At 36.6% G+C, this 24211-nt stretch overlaps 3 protein-coding genes across 3 annotated transcripts; all 3 read right to left on the reverse strand.

Annotated features, from left to right (window-relative positions):
* Nucleotides 1-3287: 3287 nt before the first annotated feature.
* On the reverse strand, nucleotides 3288-5025 carry LOC110018933. Its single transcript, XM_020716411.1, has 2 exons — nucleotides 3392-5025; nucleotides 3288-3360 (listed from the first exon to the last, which is right to left on the reverse strand). The coding sequence occupies exon 1, from the start codon at nucleotides 4611-4613 to the stop codon at nucleotides 3504-3506; it is 1110 nt and encodes a 369-aa protein (XP_020572070.1). The 5' UTR covers nucleotides 4614-5025; the 3' UTR covers nucleotides 3288-3360; nucleotides 3392-3503.
* A 5440-nt stretch (nucleotides 5026-10465) lies between these two features.
* Nucleotides 10466-15144, reverse strand: LOC110018932 (lysine histidine transporter 2-like). The gene is made up of 7 exons (XM_020716410.1): nucleotides 14789-15144; nucleotides 13325-13717; nucleotides 12254-12647; nucleotides 11868-11973; nucleotides 11672-11763; nucleotides 11521-11589; nucleotides 10466-10947 (listed from the first exon to the last, which is right to left on the reverse strand). The coding sequence occupies exons 1-7, from the start codon at nucleotides 14959-14961 to the stop codon at nucleotides 10849-10851; spliced, it is 1326 nt and encodes a 441-aa protein (XP_020572069.1). The 5' UTR covers nucleotides 14962-15144; the 3' UTR covers nucleotides 10466-10848.
* A 4617-nt stretch (nucleotides 15145-19761) lies between these two features.
* LOC110018930 (putative ankyrin repeat protein RF_0381) lies at nucleotides 19762-24002 on the reverse strand. Its single transcript, XM_020716409.1, has 2 exons — nucleotides 22641-24002; nucleotides 19762-21055 (listed from the first exon to the last, which is right to left on the reverse strand). The coding sequence occupies exons 1-2, from the start codon at nucleotides 23355-23357 to the stop codon at nucleotides 19772-19774; spliced, it is 2001 nt and encodes a 666-aa protein (XP_020572068.1). The 5' UTR covers nucleotides 23358-24002; the 3' UTR covers nucleotides 19762-19771.
* Between the last annotated feature and the right edge of the window lie 209 nt (nucleotides 24003-24211).

Here is a 24211-nt window from a genome sequence, read left to right on the forward strand (position 1 = left end):
CACTGTGAATTGGGGCGTCGTTGACATTTATGTCTTCTACATAAGGCCTATAAAAATGTTCATTTTTGAAGTTATGGGACACAATTTTAATCATACATAGTCTCCCATGCATTACAAATTGATAATATCAAAAAAATTTCATGAAAATCGAGGTTTATCGGTCCAGGCAGGCACCTAAACACTAGTCCCAGGTGCCTAGGCACCCAAAATAGCCTTCAAGGGCCTTAAAACCGAGAGCCTAAAAAGTAGGCGTTGGTCTTTGGGCCACAAAATCAAGAAACCAAAAAAATAGACAGCTGAAACAGTTCCAAAACAGTCTCAAATCTGAGAGCACTGAAAGTGGGCGTCCGATGGCGCCTCAACGCCAGACTGGCGCCTCAACGCCAGAATGTTTTCAGAACCTGATTTCTCCTCAGGTTATTTGCCGAATCTTGCCCGAAATAACTCCCCATGCAGTGGAAAAGTGCAGATCTTTTGGAATAAAAGGAAGATTTTCATGGGTAAGCAAGAGAGTGGATGAGGTGGCCATTTCATTGGACACTTGGAGAAATTTGAGAGAAAAGGGCAAGCAATTTTCAGCCAAAAAAAAGGAAGAAGTAACCAAGGTAAGCTTCTCTCCTGGTTGGAGTTCTTCGCTGGCTTTTTTGCTCTCCTAGACTTCTTTTTATCCTGGTATTTTGCTATCTCCTTGGTTTTCTCCTTGGTTGGCTACTGTGTTAAGTTCTCTGGACTTCTTTTTGGCTTGAAGAGTTACTTTTTGTTGGGCTTCTTGGGAAGTTCTTGGGGCTTGATTAGAGTTCCTTCGGCTTGACGTGAAGAAGGGCTTGTGCAGGTGAAGGTGGAAGCTTCTTCCCCTTCTCTCATCTCATTCCTCAAAACTTCATCTTTTCCTTCCATCAAAATCTCTGTTGCACATCTTCTTCTTTCTCCTTTACCAATTTCCTTTAGTATGTGAGGGAGTTTCTTTGGATGAGTGGCATCATTGAGGAATGAGAACTTTATCACTCCTAAGGAAGAAAGAGAGTTTCATCTTAACAAGGTAGGAACAACAGCAAGCAAAGAGAACATTCCGTCAACCTTCACGGCGATGAGAACTTTTCTAAAACCCTTGTTTTTGTTTTTCTATCAATCTCCTAGGTTTGTGTTAGAGGAATTAGTTCTAAGTTTTGTCTCCCAAGATGAAAATCAAGATTAACAGCCTCGGATATTGATGGCCTTCGATGACCCTTGATTACATGGAGTAAGCTAAGCGATGCCATCATTGCCAGGTATTTAGTCCAGTACCTCACCAGCCTCCACATGCACTGCATCTCACAGTCGCATCATGGCCCTTTGAGGCCTGGGAAACCAATATCTAGGCCAAACCACGTAAATCACACTGTGTTTGGTTATTTATTTGTTATGTGAATTTGTTTCCTACATTGTTTTGCACAACAATTGGTATTAAAGTTCGATCAACGATTCCGATGACGACTACCTGCGATTTTGGTAAAGTTACAAATGCTAGACAAAAAGATTGAAAAAAGATGGGCTATGAGATCTGGTAGAGCCATTGATTATAGTATGTGGTTACTTTAATATCCACCACAATGGTGAAAAATACGTCGATTCATCAGGTAATTACACACCCCTTCAAGAACGAGACTATAAAATTTGAAGGCAAACAAAACTTTGGCATGTTGTGATGTGAGGTGACGGATGTGTTGTACTCTTTGAATATAAAAGAATTTCTTGATAATGAAGTGTGGAGAATCGTCTCCATATAAAACGTCGACTTTATAGGTTTTAGATGAGATGTTGGATTATTATTGATGAGCATTTGAATGATTTTACAAAATTTTTGGTTGATCTGTTAAATATGGATGAGAAATTTGGAGATGAAAATAAGACACATCTTTTACTAAATTCATTCTGGAACGAGTAAGAAAATTTCAGGATAATACTCATTCATGAAAATGAAATCTTGAATTATGGTGACGTGAGCACAAAATTATAGAACCAAGAGTTCTGTTGAAAAGACAAATAGTTTACAAAGATGGAGTCGATTGAGACACTTACACTCCAACGTGATAAATCTAAGAAAAAGAAGAATTGGGTAAAGAAGTATGACAGAGACATTATTTTTCAAAAGCACAAGTCTCATGGGCATAATTAAGGAAAAAAATCAACGTGTTTTTTTGTTTAGAGACCGATGATTGAAAAAAGGATTCTCTGAAATTGAAAAAGAAGAGAAAGAGAATTTCCTCTAAGGTGAAAGTCAATCTTATTATGAAAAAAAGAGACGAAGAGAATTCAGATGTATCATTATCTACAATTTTGCACAGTTTGCATGTAGATGATTTGTGCCGAATTCTGGACACAGGTGATACCAATCACATTTGTTCTCATTGAGAGTGGTTATGTACGTATAAGAAGTTCGAGTACAAGCAACGATCAAGCTTATCATACAATTGGTGTAGACAACATCTTTATCATAATGTATAATGGTACTATGAGAGAACTGACTGGTGTTAGAAATGTTTTAGATATCATAGAGAATTTCCTATCAGCTCATCATGTTTGTATCAAGTACATTGATGCAATGTACCATTTTATTTGAAACTTGATTGATGATGAAAATGTTTTATTAAATACAGGTACGAAGGAGAATTCAACAGACATGCTGCCAAATGAACTACCGGTCCAGAAGTTCACATCATGTAGAAGAGTGGTGAATATTCGAGCTCATGATTGATTTTTCATTTGAGCATTTTGAAGAACTATGCGAGGTTTGATCCTTTCAAAAGCGAGTATGTAGGCAACCGTGTTGCTGCGGTCATTGTGGTGCTAGTGCTCATTTTGGTCATCCCCACTTATTTGGAAATTGGAGATGATATGGAGATTGTAAGGAAAAGTATTAAATCTAATGATTGTAAATTATGAATCGTGTATATTAGGAATATTGATACGAGATCTAATTATATGATCTTTTTAAGATTTGAAATAGTTTTAATTTATATGTCACAATCCTCTCTTATTTATAGAAGGAATTATGAAGATTTTGGGGTGTGTTGAGTTTTGGCCTTAATTCGACTTATTTTTCCCTCCTCCCTACGTGGATGTAGGTGAATTTGCACCGAACCACATATATCACATTGTAATTGTTCTCTTGTTGTGTGAAGTTGTTCTCGGTATTATTTTGCACAAGACACACTCCAATTAAGTCAACTCCACGAAACCTTCAAATTCATGGTCAGGAAGTCCATAGATGAGAAGAGAATAAATACAAAAAAACCAAGAATGACTTCCAAAATTTCAGGAGTTGGAAGTCAACTTTCTAAAGAAAATGCAAATTCTCACTCAAAAAGCCTTTACATTTACCTTTTACATTTACCTAAGCCTCTACATTTACCTTTCATTTTCAGCTTCGTAAAAAATGAAAAAAAAAAACCTTTGTCCATGCATGGCTCCAAACTAGCTTTGCAAATTTCACCCCAAGTACAAACAATCCATTTTCGATTGCTTCATCTACCCACTGGAGGAACACAGCAGCTATGGCTCCTGGTTGATAAGCTCTGCACTTCCAAACCATTTGCCTCAACACAAAAGAATTTGTTCGTAAGCTTTGAATTCACTAAACCAGATAACTTTGATGAACTCCTCACAATGTGACCATAACCGACGTGTTTGACTGCACTTTTTTTGACATTCTCATTGTCAACATAAACAACCTTCTGCTTCTCTGACAATGGCGATGAGACCCGCGAGCAAGAGAATGGGCTGACCGGAGTTTGAGGTTGTGAACAAGGAGCTGACTGTGGTCTTTCCTGGAAGACTCCCTTCATTAAACTCATAGAAAACTTCTTTGTAGCTGGGCTAGGCGTGGATGTCCTCACTGCAACCGTCCGCTTATTATTCATGAGGTAAGATGCTCCATTTGTGTAAGTTTGCCGGAGGGGCGTCGGAATCTCCTCTCGTTCACTCCATTTTGTTACAGAATTCATCGAATCACAGTCATCAACAAACTTCTTTTTATGTCGCGACAATGTAAGTAGAGTCCTGAGCTTTCTTGCTGCAGTATCAAGAGAACTTAAAGGCTTCTTCTTGTTTGAATTGCCCTCATTCTCGCTCCAGCTGACACTGGAGCATGAGCTTAGCCTCCCACTGGCCTCAGCTGCTTCAATTTCACTGTATAAGATAATCTCTGAATCTGTGATCCTGAAGGAGGTTCCTGGGCTGCATCCAATGCCAGATTCCATTTTCGACTGTGAAGTCATCACAGATTTAATCCTGGGGTTCTTCAAATTCGATATCCCTCCAAAAGACACAAATTTTCTAATCAGTAAATTTGACGTGGCAGAGCAAGCCCGTCGGCTGAGCAGGTCAAGCGGAGTCATGCCGTCGATATCCTGAACATTAATGTCGATAGAGGGAATGGTCATAAGAAGCTCAACTAGATCAGAGTGCAAAGCGTCGCCAATCACGGCAACATGGAGAGCTGTCCTTCCATTGTTGTTCTGTATGTTGATGACGTTTTGAATGTTTATGATGTTGATAGACATTAATCGTCGCACCAGCTCCATCTGCTTGTCAAGGAGACGAAATCCAGGCATTTGAAAACATGCCACCACCATGTGAAGGAAAGTATCGCCATCGTTGTTTTTCAATTGAGACGATGATGGTGATGCGGAGATCAAAGCCTCGATGACTGGTAGATGCCCTCTAAATGCTGCAATATGCAGTGCCGTGTTGCCTCGATTGTCTCTGGTTTCGCCGATGTTGAATGTTTCCAGTAGATCTTTAACTACCTGCAAGCATCAAGTATTTGGAACTAGTCAGCTTTGGAGTGAATAACACTTACATGCACCGGTACTCTGGAAGTTTTCACATTTACAAATGGAGCTATACATGCAAATGAGGCTTTTTTTCCTTTTATTTACAATTAATGTTGACAGAAAATCAATGAATGCATCCTTGACTCCCTTCATCTATTTCATTTGACCCAAGGCATTAGTGATGCAGCAATTACATACAGACCACCCGAAACATTGATATTTACAAATCAACCACCCTCATTCATCCATTTTTCAAATTCTCACTCAGATATCAAGATTCGTGTTAAAATCCCAACACACATGTTTCTTTTTTTTTATCAAATTCTCAATAGTTTGACTGTGGCACGAGCAAACATACTGGTTCAGTAGTTCAAAAAGATCACCCAGGTATTTAATTTATAAATTTTGATCTGTATGTAATTATCCCAAAATTTTAAGACGATGCCAGGTTGTTATATGACTGATAAATGCATGAAAATGATAAAAAGTTGCATCCTTTCCATTAGATTAATTACTATATATGATATAAACTGAAGCATTTTTGGTCCTTTTCCTTAAATTAAATAATAAAAAAAACTATACAGGAAAAAGTAATAAAAGGAGGATTTGTCAGTCTTTCTTATTAATTCAATATGACTCGATAAAAAGAACAAAAAAGAGTTTAGGAAGGTTTACATGCATGCCATTCAATGACTATGCATTTACAAATCTAACATACCTAAACTTCAATTTTTACATATATATATATATATATGCCACTTTACCGATTCATGAAAAGGCATATTTCACCTTTTAATACTTAAAACAGTGACATATTTTTATAGGTGATATGAAAGATTTGGGCGGCGTAAATGTAAAAATGTAAAGTTTAAGTGTTAGATATGTAAATAGATAGGAGCCGGGTGGTATATATGTAAACCCCCCTTTCATTTAATATGTGCTAAGCAGTTTACTGACACTCTACAAGACTCTACAACAAGCATACTGTGTGTATTGAATGGATGGCATGATCAATGTACAACACAAGCTACAAGCAACTGCATTATGCTTGACTAACATAATAACATTCATTTTTGGCTTGTTTTGAGCTGCTTCCATATTTTACATGAATTACATTTCTGAAGGATCTCGTCCGCCTCGACGAGAGAAAAACCGGCCTTCTCGAACTCAGCTTTGATCTCTGTATCCATGGCGGATAGGGTTCCTGTCTCTGCAGCGAGCGTTGGATGGAAGATGAAAAAATGGCGGGAAGAATAAGAGAGTGCAGAGTAGCCCCTTACCCGAGACGAGGGCAGACTCGGCGGTGGAGTTTGTTTTTTAGCGGCAAGGGTTTCGGGTGGGAAAAGGGTAAATGTAGCGTGAGTTTTGTTTTAATATTTATTTTAAAAATATAAAGTTACTGAATTAATAATATTTTAATTTTAATTTTATTGACTATAAAATCTTAATTTTATCTAATTTTCTAATTTTTTTGGATAATCACCACTAATTTAAATATGGAGTTATAAATGAATGCCCTTTTTTGAAGTTCTGTAATACATTAGTCTAGGTGAAATTGTTTTTTATATTTAGTTGAGCGTGAAATTCAATAGTGTTTATGTTGATTTATGGTGCGTTTGGGGCAGCTTGTATTTATCCATATAAGTAGCTTATCTGGAAACAAGAACTGCGGGATTCGACCTGCGTTCCGCATTTAGTGTAAAAAACCAATTATGTTTTTGGATAAGCTGCTCAAATGCAATTTCCAAATAGTGATGTGGCGTTTTCAAAACGTCGCTGCAGCGAAGAAGCTGCCCTAAATGAAGCCTTAGTTGTTGGCGTGTGATTGTAGGGATTTATGATGACTTCCTTGTTGAATGCAAGTGATAGATTGAATGAGCCTAACAATGTTGACGAAAGTCTTGAATCGTCGATGATTAATGATCAACAGCCAGAAGGTGTCGAGTTTATTCTATCTTTCCATCTTCTTTTGAATTTACATGCAACACAGTAGAAAGTTTGTCTCATTTTTTATGCTTTTTGGATGATGAGATTGTTTCCATTACCAACTATATTTTCAAAGATATTTCATTCACTAGCATGACTAATTATCTTGTGATGATGTTGGGAATACTTTGTAGGAAGCAGGATACCATGTACGTTCTATTTGATGAAATATCATATGGTAAATTGATTATAAACAAAAAATTTCGAGTTGGACAAATTTGATAGAGATTTTGGTTTATTTTTTTGTTCTCTGTTTTGTTGATCCACTGACATGTTGCATCTATTATGATATGAAATACTCATTTGGGTAACTTGTTAATAGTAGAGGTGCCAATTTGGTTTAACGGGTCAGGTTCGGGTTTGACCTAAATTTGAACAACTCAAATATGCATGAGTCAAACTCATTCCGTTAATTAAACGAATCATAATATCTAACCAAAAATTCACTCGCCTTCAACCCAATTGATCCAAATCCTAACCCATGTGACCCGTTTAATAAAATGCATAAAAGGTGCACGTGTTAAATTGTGGTCAGGTTTATGTCATTTTTTGTTTTGCATGTTAAATCGAACCTAACCCAAAAGAGTTAGATCATTCAGGATTCTAAACTCAAACCAAACCAAAAATGATATTGGAACTAGAGTTTTATTTTACTTTAATAAAATGAATTTGTCTTTTTTATGCAATGATAGGGGAGCTACATTAGGATAACTATCTACTCTGAATAATGTACTGGTCTCTTTATGGATCCATGGAAACTTGAACTTAGCTCTTACTAATGAATGGTTTATTTTTAACAGTGATTTAGAGTATGGTGAAGATTAATAAAGTATTTCAGATGAAGAGAAATTCATTAGGAGAGGCCTTCAAGCAACTCGTCCTCAATTTTGCTCCGAAAGCCTAGTTTATTTCACATTTATTAAGGTCACCATGACATTTTAACAAAGTTGTCCTGTCAAAATGCTTGACTGTTATATTTTATAGGGATGGACCTATGGGTTAGATGGACTACTTTTGAGGGCCAATTGCATTTATCCCCGGCTCTTTTCATGGCAGCTAGGCTTATGTTTGCATTTTGGGTAGGAAAAGGTATGCATTCATGAAAGTATCCTGTTGCATGCATTATCATTTTGAGGCTTGCAGCTATTTTTTTCATGGCAGCTAGGCTTATTATTGCCATGGCTGCTGCAATATTGCATGAGTCATGGATTGATTACTATGTTGCTTAATTACATGGATTGAGGTGCAAAGTGAGCTTGCATTTTTAGTAAATACATATATAGATAAAATGGGCTAGATAAATAAGTTAGAGATTAGTTTGTGTGGGGGTAAATAAAATAACTTGGATACTATCTATCTTGAATTTATGCATCACATCACAACATATCTTCTCCCCTTTATCAACAAAAAAAATAATATAAGGAAGATATTAAAACTATAACCTCTAGCATAAAGGAGGAAATCTTGGCACTGCTCCAGGCCATCGTGGATATTAATGTTTTTTTTAATCTCATTTATCAATGATTATTCACTTTGCATTTGATGTTGTTTGGCTTTCAAGCGTCAATTAGAGCTGATTATGATATTGTTATCCTTAATGTACATATGGCTGACCCTTTCCTCCGAATCTTTCAGTCCCTTTACTTCTTTATTTGACCGTTAGCTAATGCCAAACTCTTGTGGTGCATTTCGCTCTCATCCTTATTCCTCCTTGTCATCTTCCTCTCTCAACAGTACTTGTCAAGCTCTAAGAAACTATAAGGATGAGCCTACTTCCTCCTCTCCCATTTCTCCATTTTATAAAAAATTATTATCTCATGTATAGCCTTATATATATATATATATATATATATATTGTATGCATCAAAACTGCAGGCACGAATCTCAAAGGAATCGAACGACTAAGCATGATGACTGGATAATATAAGTGTCTAGAGCATAAGCTAGACCAGCCCATCTGATGATCAAATGCTCGATCAAGCCAACCGACATGTGATGTCGATGAATCCAGTAGGCAAACCTTACGAACGGCCCCAACCACCTAAGCTTCTCGTAGGGTCGATTTGTCAGAACAAGTCGACCGATTGTTTTATCTCGATGAGAGCAACCTTCAGGAGCCTCGGTCGGTCGAACTCAAGTGTCCACCGAGTGATAGTTGTTGTAATACATTTAGATTTTAATGTAAAACAGATATCAAATGAGCTTATTAATTGCATTTAGGGTGGTTTCTATAACCATTACCTCATCTCTATAATTGTACAATTAGGCCACTATAAGTAGGAGGTCAAAAGATGAATAAAAACTTTTAAAGGTTGACTCATCTATGAAGCCAAGATTTTACGTGGCCCGATAAAAATGTTTGTATTTGCATACATAGCACACAATTCTCATGTATTTATATCTCACACCTAATTTTTCATATTTACACACGCCACTCGAAAAATAATGCTATTGCCACTTTTTAAAAATGATACCCTTTTCATGCATATGTTTAATTCACTAAAATTCTATGTAAATATGAAAATTTAGGCATTAGCTATGTAAATACAAAAGAATTGTGTGCTAGACATGTAAATTTCCTTCTATAATTTGAAGTGTTAACTATTTAAATATAATTTTTGAATTATTAGATATGTGAAATGCGAAGTTTTGGATTGAAATTACATAAATCCTCCTAAATATTATCATGAAAATTTTAAATTTGTTAAGAGTCAAAACTTAACAACTCAGCCCCCTTTTCTTAAGCCGTTGATTGTTTTTCCAGGCCCAATGGATGAATTATGACTAAGAACTTTCATCATTCATAGGAAAATTTACTGATAAAAAAATCCTTAAAATTAAACATTTGTCAATATTTTTAATTGAAATAAAATATATTTGATGTGTTAAAATATGTTTTATTATTAAATAAAAAAAACTATGTAAAAAAAAAAAACACGAAATAAATATATTTTTAAAATAAAATAAAAAAGCCCAATTGTTGCCATGTTATTTTGTTTTATTATACATAGGGGTGTAAAACAAGCCGAACACGGGCGGGCCTAGGCTCAGCTCGTGTTCTGCTTGTTTATATTTCGAGCTAAAAAAGTGTGTTCGTGTTTGGCTCGTTTGCTTAGCGAACCGAACACAAGTCGTTCACGAACAAAGTGTTGTTTTGACAACTCTAATCAAGTAGCCATAAGATGTTAAGGATTGGAGCAAAATTTAAAACATCATTTGAATTTAATTTAATAGTTGGCCTTATTATATATTTTTTTCATTAATTCTTTTAATTGATTATAAATCTTTGTAGCCTTTTAGTCAATTAATTTTTTTTAAAATACTACTCATCAAAGATATATATATAATCGATTAGTAGTATTTCGAGCCCAAAACGAGCCGAACACTTACAAACAAATATTTGTTCGTGTTTGGCTTGTTAACTTAGTAAACAAGCCAAACACGAGCTTCTTAACGAGCTGAACACGAGGTGTTCGTGAACAACGAGCCTTTTTGACAACCCTAATTACACAGAGAAAATATTATTATTCTTGTAACAAAACCACAGATAAGTGCAAATATAAAAATTAATAAGATTCACCAAAAAAATATAAAGCATGACCCACCAGAGAGAACATCTGAAATTATTATTGAAAGTAGTACAACCAGATAAAAAATGCAGAACAGATCCAATAACATACGACACACAAACTTAAAAGATGAAAACAATCATGTTATCTTAATTACATGCATGACTATGCCATCTTTAAAGTAGAATAAAAGTTTTTATACCAACTTAAAATTGCTTCAGTGAGCCTGAGAGCCCCTAACATTAACCACGGTATAAAAAATGGCCTAATGAACACAAATAAATGAGGAAACATAACTAGGCTATGCAGCTTGGCTAGCAATGGCACTCCTAGTGGATGATTATTAAGAGACAACTTAAACAACTTGGCGTAGCGTACTTGTGGTTTATTATACAGATGAGTAGGTTGGAATACGCAAAGGCGACGCGTAGGAAGAACCATGCGTAATAATATTGCTATGAGTTTGATGGAGGGGGAGGTCAAGAGAAGAACTTGTACTTTCTGGCACTGAGGATGATTGATCTGAGCCCTCCAATTGGAGCTAGAACCATCAGCATTACTCCCAGAATGATGCAGATCTGTGCAACATTCAGAATAAATGAAATCAGCTTACTGGGTAAAGTTGAACATGGTTCAGTGACTAGGTGTGTTAAATGAGCCAAACTGGCTCGTGAGAAGGCTTGGGCTCAACTTGATCAACTTCATAAGTGGCTTGTGAATTGAGCTCGATGAGCTAAAAAGCCAAGCTCGCTCGATGAGCAAAAAAGCCAAGCTCGAACCAGCCTCGACTAGAGTTACTAGCTCGTGTAAAAAATAAGCGATAAAAAATATAAAATATTTCAAAAATGATATTTTGTATTTTATATCAAGTGATTTCTTCTTAATTATCTACTAAATGTTCATTTTGTTTGTCATTTTATTATAATGCTAACTAGAATTAATATTATTTTCTCTCTTTCATAATAAAAATGTCAGGAATTGAAATCGTATAATTAAGCTCGAGCTTGTGCTTGAACTCAATTGATTAGTCACGCTCAAGGTCAAGTTGGGGGTGGCTCGAGCTTGACTTTACACGTTTACGCTCCCAAGTTCGATGTCTGTGAGCACTATGACTTCAGAGAGAGAGAGAGAGAGAGAGAGAGAGTTCTCACCCAGTTGATGAACCAGGATATGCCAAATTTTTTAGGCCTCTTGATGGCGAGCCACATGATGCAAGGGAGCTGCGAGAATTCATGCATTCGTAAATGTTAATTTGCATTAATTATACTGCAAAATTTGAAAGAAAGATGAAGCCAGGCATACAAAATATGTAGTTGGGGCAAAGGCAAATCCTCCAAAGAACCCAAGCAAGCCACCAAAGAAGGGGACGCAGATTGCAATAATCATGGTAAGAGCTGAATAAATTAATGGAATAATGTCAGTAAGTGTATCATAACTTGGAGCATCAATTAATAAATTAGATAAATAATAGATTTTGGTTGAATGTGTTAGACATTACCAACATAGACACTCCTAGCAATCAAGCGGAGAGTCAAGCCTGGTGGGAAATGAAGTTTCTTTACCAGAACTGTTTCGATCATATCAAACACAGGCATGGCAAAAATCTGTATTCCATGATGGAGGGTAGATGAGTAATTATCATGAATTTTAAGAAGAATAATACAATTATATTTCCCAAATAAAACCAGCCAAGGTGAGGACATATGTATGACCAAATTTAAATTTTACAGTTACTATTAAAAAGTTTGCTAAAAGAATCCTGATATTAAATACTAATCAATAAAATATTATATTTGCACATTTGCTTAACAATACTCTTTCAAGAATATACGGTAGAAGTAAAACTACTACGAAATAGATCATAATAAACCATGAAGAACTAACCTGATAGCTCCCCACAACATGGATCACAACAAACATATTCGCCGCAGCAATCAGCCACCTGGGCTTCTCAAGGGTGATAAGAATGTTGTCATCGACGGAATTACCGAAGATATAATACCCAACTAAAGCAACTGGGAAGTAGCAGATTGCAACAATAATATAGGCAACAATGACACCCTTCCACATAGGCTTTTTGGATAGCCTTTCAGGTGAGGAAGGGATGGTTGCTTGGATCTCTAGTACAACATTGTGCCCTGCATAGGCAAAAGCAACATCTCCCAACGCAGTAAAAAAATTGAAAACGTTTTCAGTAGTGTTCTTGCCAGTCAAGCTATAGTCCACTTCTGGCTGCAAGCCTTTCGCTCCAGATGCAGCCCAAGCAACCGTTGAATAGCTGCTCATGGTTTGAATAAAAGATCGGTAGAAGTTAAATGATGAATTCTTAAGAAAATGTTATGATGGAGAGCTTAGAATGGCATCAAAAATAAGGGATTTGTTTGGGATCACTCCTGTTTTCTGTTTTTTATTTTTTTATTTTTATGTCATTTTGCTCGAGTGTTAATTTGAAACAAAATTTATTTGGCTATTTGATTATGGCTTATTTAGGCTCAATTTTATTTTTTTGTTTTTGGTTTTATATTATCTTTTATTTTTTAAAGTCTGTTTGTTTAGTGTGGTTTTTATATTTTTTATTTTTTATTTCTAAAAACTACTTAACGTATTTTTGTAAACACTCAAAATAAGTAATAGGTATTTTAAGTGTTTTTACAAACAATTATATTTTAATAAAATAGCCAAACATATTTTGTTTTAAATCAAAACATTACAAAAAAAAATCATAATAATAAAAATAAAAGTGATCCTGAATGGCCACTCGAAGTATAATTCTTTTAAAAATACTCAAAATAATTAAAAATTTGATTAAGTGTTTTTAAAAATATGTTAATCTGTAATTAGAAACAAAAAAATAATAACATGTGAAAAAGACACTAAGAAAACATGTTTTTTCAAAGAAAAGAAAAAAATAAAAACCAAAACAATATTTTTTTCAAACATTTGGTAATCGAAAACCTGAAAGACATGACGGCAGCGGCCAAGGAAACACCGGAAATTGAGTTGAAGTTAGGAAGTTGGGCAAGAACAAAGTGAACAGAAGCAAAGATCATGATAAAGTAAGATAGCTTAATGTGACTGCAGCCTGGGCACACAAGCTCATGGAACTTTTTTAGTGATTTGCCACCGGTGACCATGTAAACAATATCAACCCCAACTTCGACTATAAGCTGCTGGGGAACAACTATCCAAAGCCCGAGTTTGTCACCGAAAGCATGCTGTCCAAGCTCATGGTAACGGTCGAAACGTTTTCCCGGCACGCTATCGGGCATTTCATGCATCTCTACCATTTGCCACAGAGTGTAGAGGGTGATCACCCATGACAGAATTAGCACGGTGATTCCAGGACCCCTGCAAGATCGAAGGGATTAGTGATGCATGCACAATTTTTGCTGAGGATTATGAGTTAAAGGCATCAGTTTGGATGACATCAAAGAAAATATTTCTATTTGAGTGATTAGATGCTCGATTTCATTTGATTGATTAATAATAAATAAAACTAATATAAAATTAATGAAAAGTCTGTTCCTCTAATGAGAAGTAAACCCTCTTCATGTCAAAGAAGTGAGAATCAATTGCAATGAATGTTTGGGCAAAATGAAATATTATAGGATTATCACATTGTGCAAAGGCACTAAATTGAAGAGTAGGCGCAAAGTAGATGTGATGTGAAATTATTTTTGTTTATCGAAATAACAAAGAAAATTCCAAAAAATAAAGTAGAAATATTGGGGAACAATGTAATCATTTTCTACTTTTTTTTTTCTTTTAGCAAAGTTCACTTCCTATCTTTTTCATTTAAAAAATGACTAAAATTTTGATCACGAGCTTCTAACCTCATCATATGCTCTGATAACTTTTTAGTTTTTTGAACAAGAGAATTCAGAAAACAAAATGTCATAAACGTGGCAATCATACCTTAAAAGAACAATCCATAAAAATAGTCTTTTTATTAAAACATTCCCTTTTTATTTCTGATTTCATATTATTTCCATCAAAATAAAATGCAACACAAAGAGATCTCACACAAAAAAACTAAGAAATATTAGGAAAAAGCATATGATAAAATTTTTGAGCTCCATAAGTGAAATGTAACATGTAGCCCATCAATATACAATACTGATCGACAAACAATCTCGGTAAACCACAACTTAGAACAGATTTCACCCTTTTATTCCGCGAATCTAAGGATCACCTCTTTAAAATCGATCACATTACTTCTAAGAAGATCCATTTTTGCCTTTTGATTACGGTCATCAATAGAAATATAAGAAATAAATTTCAGAAACAAAAACTTCCATCCATAAAAAACAGATAATTATTCATCACTATCAAATCTCAAAATCTGAATGCACATATCCACCCAAAAACCACAAACCTAATCAATCTAAACAAAAAGGCTAGAAATCAGACAAGCATTACCATCCAAGATGCGACATCGCAAAGGGCAAGCTGAAAACACCAGCCCCCACCATAGCCGTCACATTGTGAAAAGCCGAGTACCACCATTTAGCATTCCTCGACGAGGTAATCGGAAGCCAATCATCAAGAACCTTATGCCGCTCCCCGTTCGTCTCCACATTATCCCGCCCCATTTCAACCTCGATCAAATCCGACAGCAATGAATTCGATCGATTGATTAAGAAGAAGAAGAAGACCTCTTGTTTCCCGTTACCCCAGTGCCCTAAGACCTGCCTGCGGTCCTGTTTATGTAGCGGAGTTGGGATTCCATTTTTAGAGCTCCGCCGCACTGGAGTTTCCAATAATAGAATCGGGTCCTTAGGTTCATGGCAGGGATTCTGAATCTTTGGTGGGATCCGCGGATTGGTAGGGTAAAGATTCCGATATAATGACACGTGGTGAATGGGGGACCGTCTGTTTGATATAATAAATGAAATTTGTTTTGGAAGGTTGGAGGAGGGTTTTGGGTGGCAGGAAATCTGGGCCTTACGAAATCTCTATTTTGTTTTCACTTATCTGTCATTTGTGTAAAAATAGGCGTCAAGTCTGGACCGTCATTATGAAGTCATCTAATTTGGCTATTTATAGGCCCCAGTTAGGTGCCCATTTACTAATCTGACGAATAATATATTAAAGTAAATTTTGAAGCAAAAACATTATAGACTTATCAAGTATAATAATGCCTCTTACAATATATATATATATATATATATATATTTATTTATTGGAATCATACTTAAGAAATAGAGTGTACATAAGAAGAGATAGATAGATTAACAGTAAAAAACGTGTGTATCTTTATTAAATGTTTCCTCTATTTATAAATGATTTAATGCAATAGTGATATTATATTATTACCCCAATTTAGAGAGGGTATATATTAGGATATTTCTAATACTTTATAAGCAACAACTAATTGTTAGAAGCCTTCTGGCCCTGTTGGTTAAGCATAATTAGCTTGGCTCGACTGAGTTAGCTCAATCGCCTGAATTTGGTCGGTAACCTCACCGGGTGGGCTACAATCTCCAGCAAAATGTCTTTTGGCCTCTATTGGATAATTAGCGTACAAGTTCGTCGTAAGTCGGGCGCAAATCCGATGCTAGTTTTACTTTCAAACGTTTCTGGAAGCATATATTGATGCTATTTTGCAGGTTTCTTGTAGTAAGATGTTTTATGGAAAACAACTCACCAATTGGGTTTGTTATACTGCATGATAGATCATTGCGTCGAGTTGGATTTCCTGTAGCTGACGTTATGGACACTATCCTGACTTGTTTCCGAACGAATGACTTTTATTTGGATCAATTAGCCATTTTCTTGCAAACATTTGAACTCGGTTGGCTTTGACCAAGTTGATTTGGCTCATTTGGCTTGAATCTCTTGGCTTGGTGGGTGTTGGCATCAATTTTTGATGTCACCCATGTTGGGTGTCTTTTCAAATGTTACGGGACCATGTAACGTTTATACGTAGCTTCCAGTGGTTCGAGGGATCCATAAAACCCTCTCACGCATGTTTTTAAAAAAATCAGGGTTTGGGTGGTACGCCCGCACTGTGAATTGGGGCGTCGTTGACATTTATGTCTTCTACATAAGGCCTATAAAAATGTTCATTTTTGAAGTTATGGGACACAATTTTAATCATACATAGTCTCCCATGCATTACAAATTGATAATATCAAAAAAATTTCATGAAAATCGAGGTTTATCGGTCCAGGCAGGCACCTAAACACTAGTCCCAGGTGCCTAGGCACCCAAAATAGCCTTCAAGGGCCTTAAAACCTAGAGCCTAGAAAGGAGGCATTGGTCTTCGACGCTTAGGCGCTAGTTCGAGTGTCTAGATGCCCATAACAGCCCCTATGGGCCACAAAAAAAATAGGCACCTGAAACTGTTCCAAAACAGTCTCAAATCCGAGAGCACTGAAAGTGGGCATTCGGAGGCTGGCGCCTCAACGCCAGAATGTTTTCAGAACCTGATTTCTCCTCAGGTTATTTGCCGAATCTTGCCCGAAATAACTCCCCATGTTTGGAATAAAAGGAGGATTTTCATGGGTGAGGTGGCCATTTCATTGGACACTTGGAGAAATTTGAGAGAAAAGGGCAAGCAATTTTCAGCCAAAAAAAAAAAAAGGAAGAAGTAACCAAGGTAAGCTCCTCTCCTGGTTGGAGTTCTTCGCTGGCTTTTTTGCTCTCCTAGTCTTCTCTTTATCCTGGTTTTTTGCTATCTCTTTGGTTTTCTCCTTGGTTGGCTACTGTGCTAAGTTCTCTGGACTTCTTTTTGGCTTGAAGAGTTACTTTTTGCTGGGCTTCTTGGGAAGTTCTTGGGGCTTGATTGGAGTTCCTTCGGCTTGACGTGAAGAAGGGCTTGTGCAGGTGAAGGGGGAAGCTTCTTCCCCTTCTCTCATCTCCTTCCTCAAAACTTCATCTTTTCCTTCCATCAAAATCTCTGTTGCACATCTTCTTCTTTCTCCTTTGCCAATTTCCTTTAGTATGTGAGGGAGTTTCTTTGGATGAGCGGCATGAGGGAGTTTCTTTGGATGAGCGGCATCACTGAGGAATGAGAACTTCATCACTCCTAAGGAAGAGAGAGAGCTTCATCTTAACAAGGTAGGAACAAGTGCAAGCAAAGAGAACATTCCGTCAACCTTCACGGCAATGAGAACTTTTCTAAAACCCTTGTTCTTTATCTCTATCAATCCCTTAGGTTTGTGTTAGAGGAATTAGTTCTAAGTTATGTTTCCAAAATGAAAATCAAGATTAACAAACTCGGATATTGCTGGCCTTCGATGACCCTTGAATACATGGAGTAAGCTAAGCGATGCCATCATTGCCAGGTATTTAGTCCAGTACCTCACCAGCCTCCATATGCACTGCATCCCACAGTCGCATCATGGCCCTTTGAGGCCTAGGGAACGAATATCTAGGTCAAACCACATAAATCACACTGTGTTTGGTTGTTTATTTGTTATGTGAATTTGTTTCCTACATTGTTTTGCACAACAATTGGTGTTAAAGTCCGATCAATGATTCTGATGACAACTACCAACGATGTTGGTGAAGTTACAAATGCTAGACAAAAAGATTGAAAAAAGTTGGACTATGAGATCTGGTAGAGTCATTATTATAGTATGCGGTTACTTCAATATCCACCACGATGGTGAAAACTATGGTGATTCATCAGGTAATTACATATCCCTTCAAGATCGAGACTATAAAATTTGAAGGCAAACAAAACTTTGGCATGTGGTGATGTGAGGTGACAGATGTGTTGTACTCTTTGAATATAAAGGAATTTCTTGATAGCGAAGTGTGGAGAATCGTCTCTATATAAAGCGTCGACTTTATAGGTTTTAGATGAGATGTTGGATTATTATTGATGAGTACTTGAACGATTTTACAAAACTTTTGGTTGATATGTTAAATATGGATGAGAAATTTGGAGATGAAGATAAGACACATCTTTACTAAATTCACTCTGGGACGAGTAAGAAAAATTCAGGATAATACTCATTCATGAAAATGAAGTCTTGAATTATGGTGACGTGAGCACAATATTATAGAACCAAGAGTTCTGTTGAAAAGACAAATAGTTTACAAAGATGGAGTCGATTGAGACACTTACACTCCAACGTGATAAATCTAAGAAAAAGAAGAATTGGGTAAAGAAGTATGACAGAGACATTATTTTTCAAAAGCACGACAAGTCTCATGGGCGTAATTAAGGTAAAAAATCAACGTGTTTTTTTGTTTAGAGACCAAGGATTGTAAAAAGGATTCTCTGAAGTTAAAGAAGGGAAAGGGAATTTCCTCTAAGGTGAAAGTTAATCTTATTATGAAAAAAAGAAACGAGGAGAATTCAGATGTATCATTATCTACAATTTTGCACAGTTTGCATGTAGATGATTTGTGTCGGATTCTGGACACAGATGATGCCAATCACATTTGTTCTCATTCAAAGTGATTATGTACGTATAAGAAGTTCGAGTACAAGCAATGATCAAGCTTATCATACAATTGGTGTAGGCAGCGTCTTTATCAAAATGTATAATGGTACTATGAGGGAGTTGACCGGTGTTAGACATATTTTACATATCATAGAGAATTTCCTATCAGCTCATCATGTTTGTATCAAGTACATTGATGCAATGTACCATTTTATTTGAAACTTGATTGATGATGAAAATGTTTTATTAAATACAGGTACGAAGGAGAATTCAACAGACATGCTGCCAAATGAACTACCGGTCCAGAAGTTCACATCATGTAGAAGAGTGGTGAATATTCGAGCTCATGATTGATTTTTCATTTGAGCATTTTGAAGAACTATGCGAGGTTTGATCCTTTCAAAAGCGAGTATGTAGGCAACCATGTTGATGCGGTCGTTGTGGTGCTAGTGCTCATTTTGATCATCTCCCACTTATTTGGAAATTGGAGATGACATGGAGATTGTAATGAAAAGTATTAAAACTAATGATTGTAAATTATGAATCGTGTATATTAAGAATATTGATACGAGGAGATCTAATTATGTGATCTATTTAAGATTTGAAATAGTTTTAATTTATATGTCCAATCCTCTCTTATTTATAGAAGGAATTATGAAGATTTTGGGGTTTGTTGAGTTTTGACCTTAATTCGACTTGTTTTTCCCTCCTCCCTACGTGGATGTAGGTGGATTTGCACCGAACCACATATATCACACTGTAATTGTTCGCTTGTTGTGTGAAGTTGTTCTTGGTATTATTTTACACAAGACACGCTCCAATTAAATCAACTCCACAAAACCTTCAAATTCATGGTCAGGAAATCCATAGATGAGAAGAGAATAAAAAAAAAAAAAACAAGAATGACTTCCAAAATTTCAGGAGTTAGAAGTCAACTTTAAAGAAAAAGCAAATTCTCACTCAAAAAGCCTCCCCAAGTACAAACAATCCATTTTCGATTGCTTCATCTACCCACTGGAGGAACACAGCAGCTATGGCTCCTGGTTGATAAGCTCTGCACTTCCAAACCATTTGCCTCAACACAAAAGAATTTGTTCGTAAGCTTTGAATTCACTAAACCAGATAACTTTGATGAACTCCTCACAATGTGACCATAACCGACGTGTTTGACTGCACTTTTTTTGACATTCTCATTGTCAACATAAACAACCTTCTGCTTCTCTGACAATGGCGATGAGACCCGCGAGCAAGAGAATGGGCTGACCGGAGTTTGAGGTTGTGAACAAGGAGCTGACTGTGGTCTTTCCTGGAAGACTCCCTTCATTAAACTCATAGCAAACTTCTTTGTAGCTGGGCTAGGCGTGGATGTCCTCACTGCAACCGTCCGCTTATTGTTCATGAGGTAAGATGCTCCATTTGTGTAAGTTTGCCGGAGGGGCGTCGGAATCTCCTCTCGTTCACTCCATTTTGTTACAGAATTAATCGAATCACAGTCATCGACAAACTTCTTTTTATGTCGCGACAATGTAAGAAGAGTCCTGAGTTTTCTTGCTGCAGTATCAAGAGAACTTAAAGGCTTCTTCTTGTTTGAATTGCCCTCATTCTCACTCCAGCTGACACTGGAGCATGAGCTTAGCCTCCCACTGGCCTCAGCTGCTTCAATTTCACTGTATAAGATAATCTCTGAATCTGTGATCCTGAAGGAGGTTCCTGGGCTGCATCCAATGCCAGATTCCATTTTCGACTGTGAAGTCATCACAGATTTAATCCTGGGGTTCTTCAAATTCGATATCCCTCCAAAAGACACAAATTTTCTAATCAGTAAATTTGACGTGGCAGAGCAAGCCCGTCGGCTGAGCAGGTCAAGCGGAGTCATGCCGTCGATATCCTGAACATTAATGTCGATAGAGGGAATGGTCATAAGAAGCTCAACTAGATCAGAGTGCAAAGCGTCGCCAATCACGGCAACATGGAGAGCTGTCCTTCCATTGTTGTTCTGTATGTTGATGACCTTTTGAATGTTTATGATGTTGATAGACATTAATCGTCGCACCAGCTCCATCTGCTTGTCAACGAGACGAAATCCATGCATTTGAAAACCTGCCACCACCATGTGAAGGAAAGTATCGCCATAGTTGTTTTTCAATTGAGACGATGATGGTGATGCGGAGATCAAAGCCTCGATGACTGGTAGATGCCCTCTAAATGCTGCAATATGCAGTGCCGTGTTGCCTCGATTGTCTCTGGTTTCGACGATGTTCAATGTTTCCAGTAGATCTTTAACTACCTGCAAGTATCAAGTATTTGGAACTAGTCAGCTTTGGAGTGAATAACACTTACATGCACCGGTACTCTGGAAGTTTTCACATTTACAAATGGAGCTATACATGCAAATGAGGCTTTTTTTCCTTTTATTTACAATTAATGTTGACAGAAAATCAATGAATGCATCCTTGACTCCCTTCATCTATTTCATTTGACCCAAGGCATTAATGATGTAGCAATTACATACAGACCACCCAAAACATTGCTTATTACAAATCAACCACCCTCATTCATCCATTTTTCAAATTCTCACTCAGATGTCAAGATTCATGTTAAAATCCCAACCCACATGTTTCTTTTTTTAATCAAATTCTCAATAGTTTGATTGTGGCACGAGCAAACATACTGGTTCAGTAGTTCAAAAAGATCGCCCGGGTATTTAATTTATAAATTTCGATGATTTGGATGATCTGTATGTAATTATCCCAAAATTTTAAGACGATGTCAGGTTGTTATAGGACTGATAAACGCATGAAAATGATAAAAAGTTGCATCCTTTCCATTTACTATATATGATATAAATTGAAGCATTTTTTATCCTTTTCCTTGAATTAAATAATAAAAAAACTATCAATACAGGAAAAAGTAATAAAGGGAGGATTTGTCAGTCATATTAATTCAATATGACTCGATAAAAAGAAAAAAAAGAGTTAAGGAAGATTTACATGCATAACATACATACCATTCAATGACTATGCATTTACAAATCTAACATACCTAAACTTCAATTTTTACATATATATATATATATATGCCACTTTACCTATTCATGAAAAGGCATATTTCGCCTTTTAATACTTAAAACAGTGATATATTTGTATAGGTGATATGAAAGATTTGTGCGGTGTAAATGTGAAAAAGTAAAGTTTAAGTGTTAGATATGTAAATAGATAGGAACTGGGTGGTATATATGTAAACGCCCCTTTCATTTAATGTGTGCTAAGCAGTTTACTGACACTCTACAACAAGCATACTGTGTGTATTGAATGGATGGCATGATCAATGTACAACACAAGCTACAAGCAACTGCATTATGCTTGACTAACATAATAACATTCATTTTTGGCTTGTTTTGAGCATCTTCCATATTTTACATGAAGAAGAAGAAAAAATACAGTTGTGTGAAATCATTTCAGTCATCAAAACATGCATTCTATTATTTGAGATTTTGTGACAAGTAACTTATGGAACTATGGAGCATAATAATTAAAAGAAGGGACACTTCCATAAACACCACACAATTTTTATGTATATATATATCTAGCATCTAAAATTTAGCTTTTTCACATTTATACCACTCAAATCTTCCTTATCACATCAAAAGTACCACCATTTTAACTTTTATAAAGTGAAGTACATGTTTTCATGCACGGGTAAAAATTGAGGTTTAGTCATTAGATATGTAAATGCATAAAAATTAATTGGTATATATGTAAATCTTCCCTTTTTAAAAAAAATGCACAAAAACAGCTAATGCCAATGAAATCACAAGCAAAATGCAGAAAAAATAATAATAATTACAAATCAAATCTTTAAGCAACTCTCACCTCAATTTGGCCTCTGCCAGCTGAAGCATGCAAGATGGTAGCTCCCTGGTTATCTCTATAAGCCAAAACATCCAAACTGTCCATAAGAAACTCCTTCAATACTTCCAAGTTCCCTCCCCTTGCAGCAGCAAAAACAGCCCTGTTAACCATCTCCCACCTAAAAAATGAAATATCATCCCTCCCACTGTCTAAATCTTCCTCCCTCCTTCCCCCATCTCCAACCAAACACTTAGGTGATACTGCACTCTCAAATATGGTCTTGAACACCTCAACGTTCTTGCTCTTTGCAGCCGCGTAGAGTATATCAGTAACACCATACTCACCTTCTCCAAATACTAAGAGTGGGTCTCTCTCAAGTAGCTCGTGGACGAATCCATTATCGCCGGCCGCCGCTGCAGTGTATAGAAGCCACCCGCCGTAGCCTGCTCGAATAAGGGTGTTCTTATTGTTTGTGGTTTGACATTCAAGTAGGAGGTTGTGAGCAACTATGGACTGGCATTTGGCAGCATGAATAGAGTGGTTGGCTTCATCCCACAAAGATTCAAGCCGTCGGATCCGGCGAAGGGAGGTGAGCTTGATTAGGAGATTCATGTCAAGATGGAGGAGCTCGCGAACAAGATCATAGTAGCCGTTGGCTGCCGCTATGTCTATGGGTGAAGCATACCACCATTTGTCCCCGGTGCTCTCCCAATGGAGAGGAAGATAGGAAGGAGACATTTACCAAAATAAGGGTTAAGAGACAGTAAAGGAGTCGGATTGAAAGTAGAAGAATGGATTAGAAGGAGCTGAGTAAAAGACCCAATCAAAAGTAAATAAAAAAAAGGGTTTTGAAAAGTGGCAGGAATTCTACTGCAGAAGATATTTCAGTAACAGTGATAAAAAACTTTTCGAGTTAGAAGAAGGATGCAAAAGCAAAGAAATTTCAGAAATGGTAAAAATGCAGAACCAAAATAAGGGAAAAGCAGAGGGAAGGCGTTAACTTCTAGAGAGAAAATGGAATAACAAAAAAGAAAAAAAGGATTTTGGAAGTTGAGAAATTCCACAGATGAGGATTGGGTGAGCAAGTTCAGAACTTTTCAACTCACCCAATAGAAAGAAGAAGAAAATAATCAAATATATACCACAGAGAGCAGAGATGAAGAACAGAAATGAGTTTCAGGCCATAAAAAACAGGTTTTTGAAAATGAAACGCAAGTAGGGATCATTCCACTTTGAGGGGAGCGAAAGGAGAACCAAAATTTCTCTGATGACCCATAAGAGCATTATCTTGAGGGATGTGGTTCAAGAGAGAAGGAGAGGCGCGAGTGGTAAGGAGGGCAAAAAGACAAGTAACTCTGAAAGGCGCTTTCATGGAAATGTCCGGCTCGCAGCAATCCGGATGCCAAGACTTCTACAAGCCGGCTTATTTTGAAAGTTACGATTTACTGCTGGCTCATTTGACTGTTAATTTAATTGCTGGCTTAGTTGGAACAAAACCTATATTCCTATCGATTTGGAACGCAAAATCTCGTTCTAAATATAATAATACGTACCTCCTTCACCTAATATAAAAATTCATTTTTTATTTTTCA

This window comes from Phalaenopsis equestris, unplaced genomic scaffold (genome assembly GCF_001263595.1).
Source record: "Phalaenopsis equestris unplaced genomic scaffold, ASM126359v1 Scaffold000036, whole genome shotgun sequence".
NCBI classification, from domain to species: domain Eukaryota; kingdom Viridiplantae; phylum Streptophyta; class Magnoliopsida; order Asparagales; family Orchidaceae; genus Phalaenopsis; species Phalaenopsis equestris.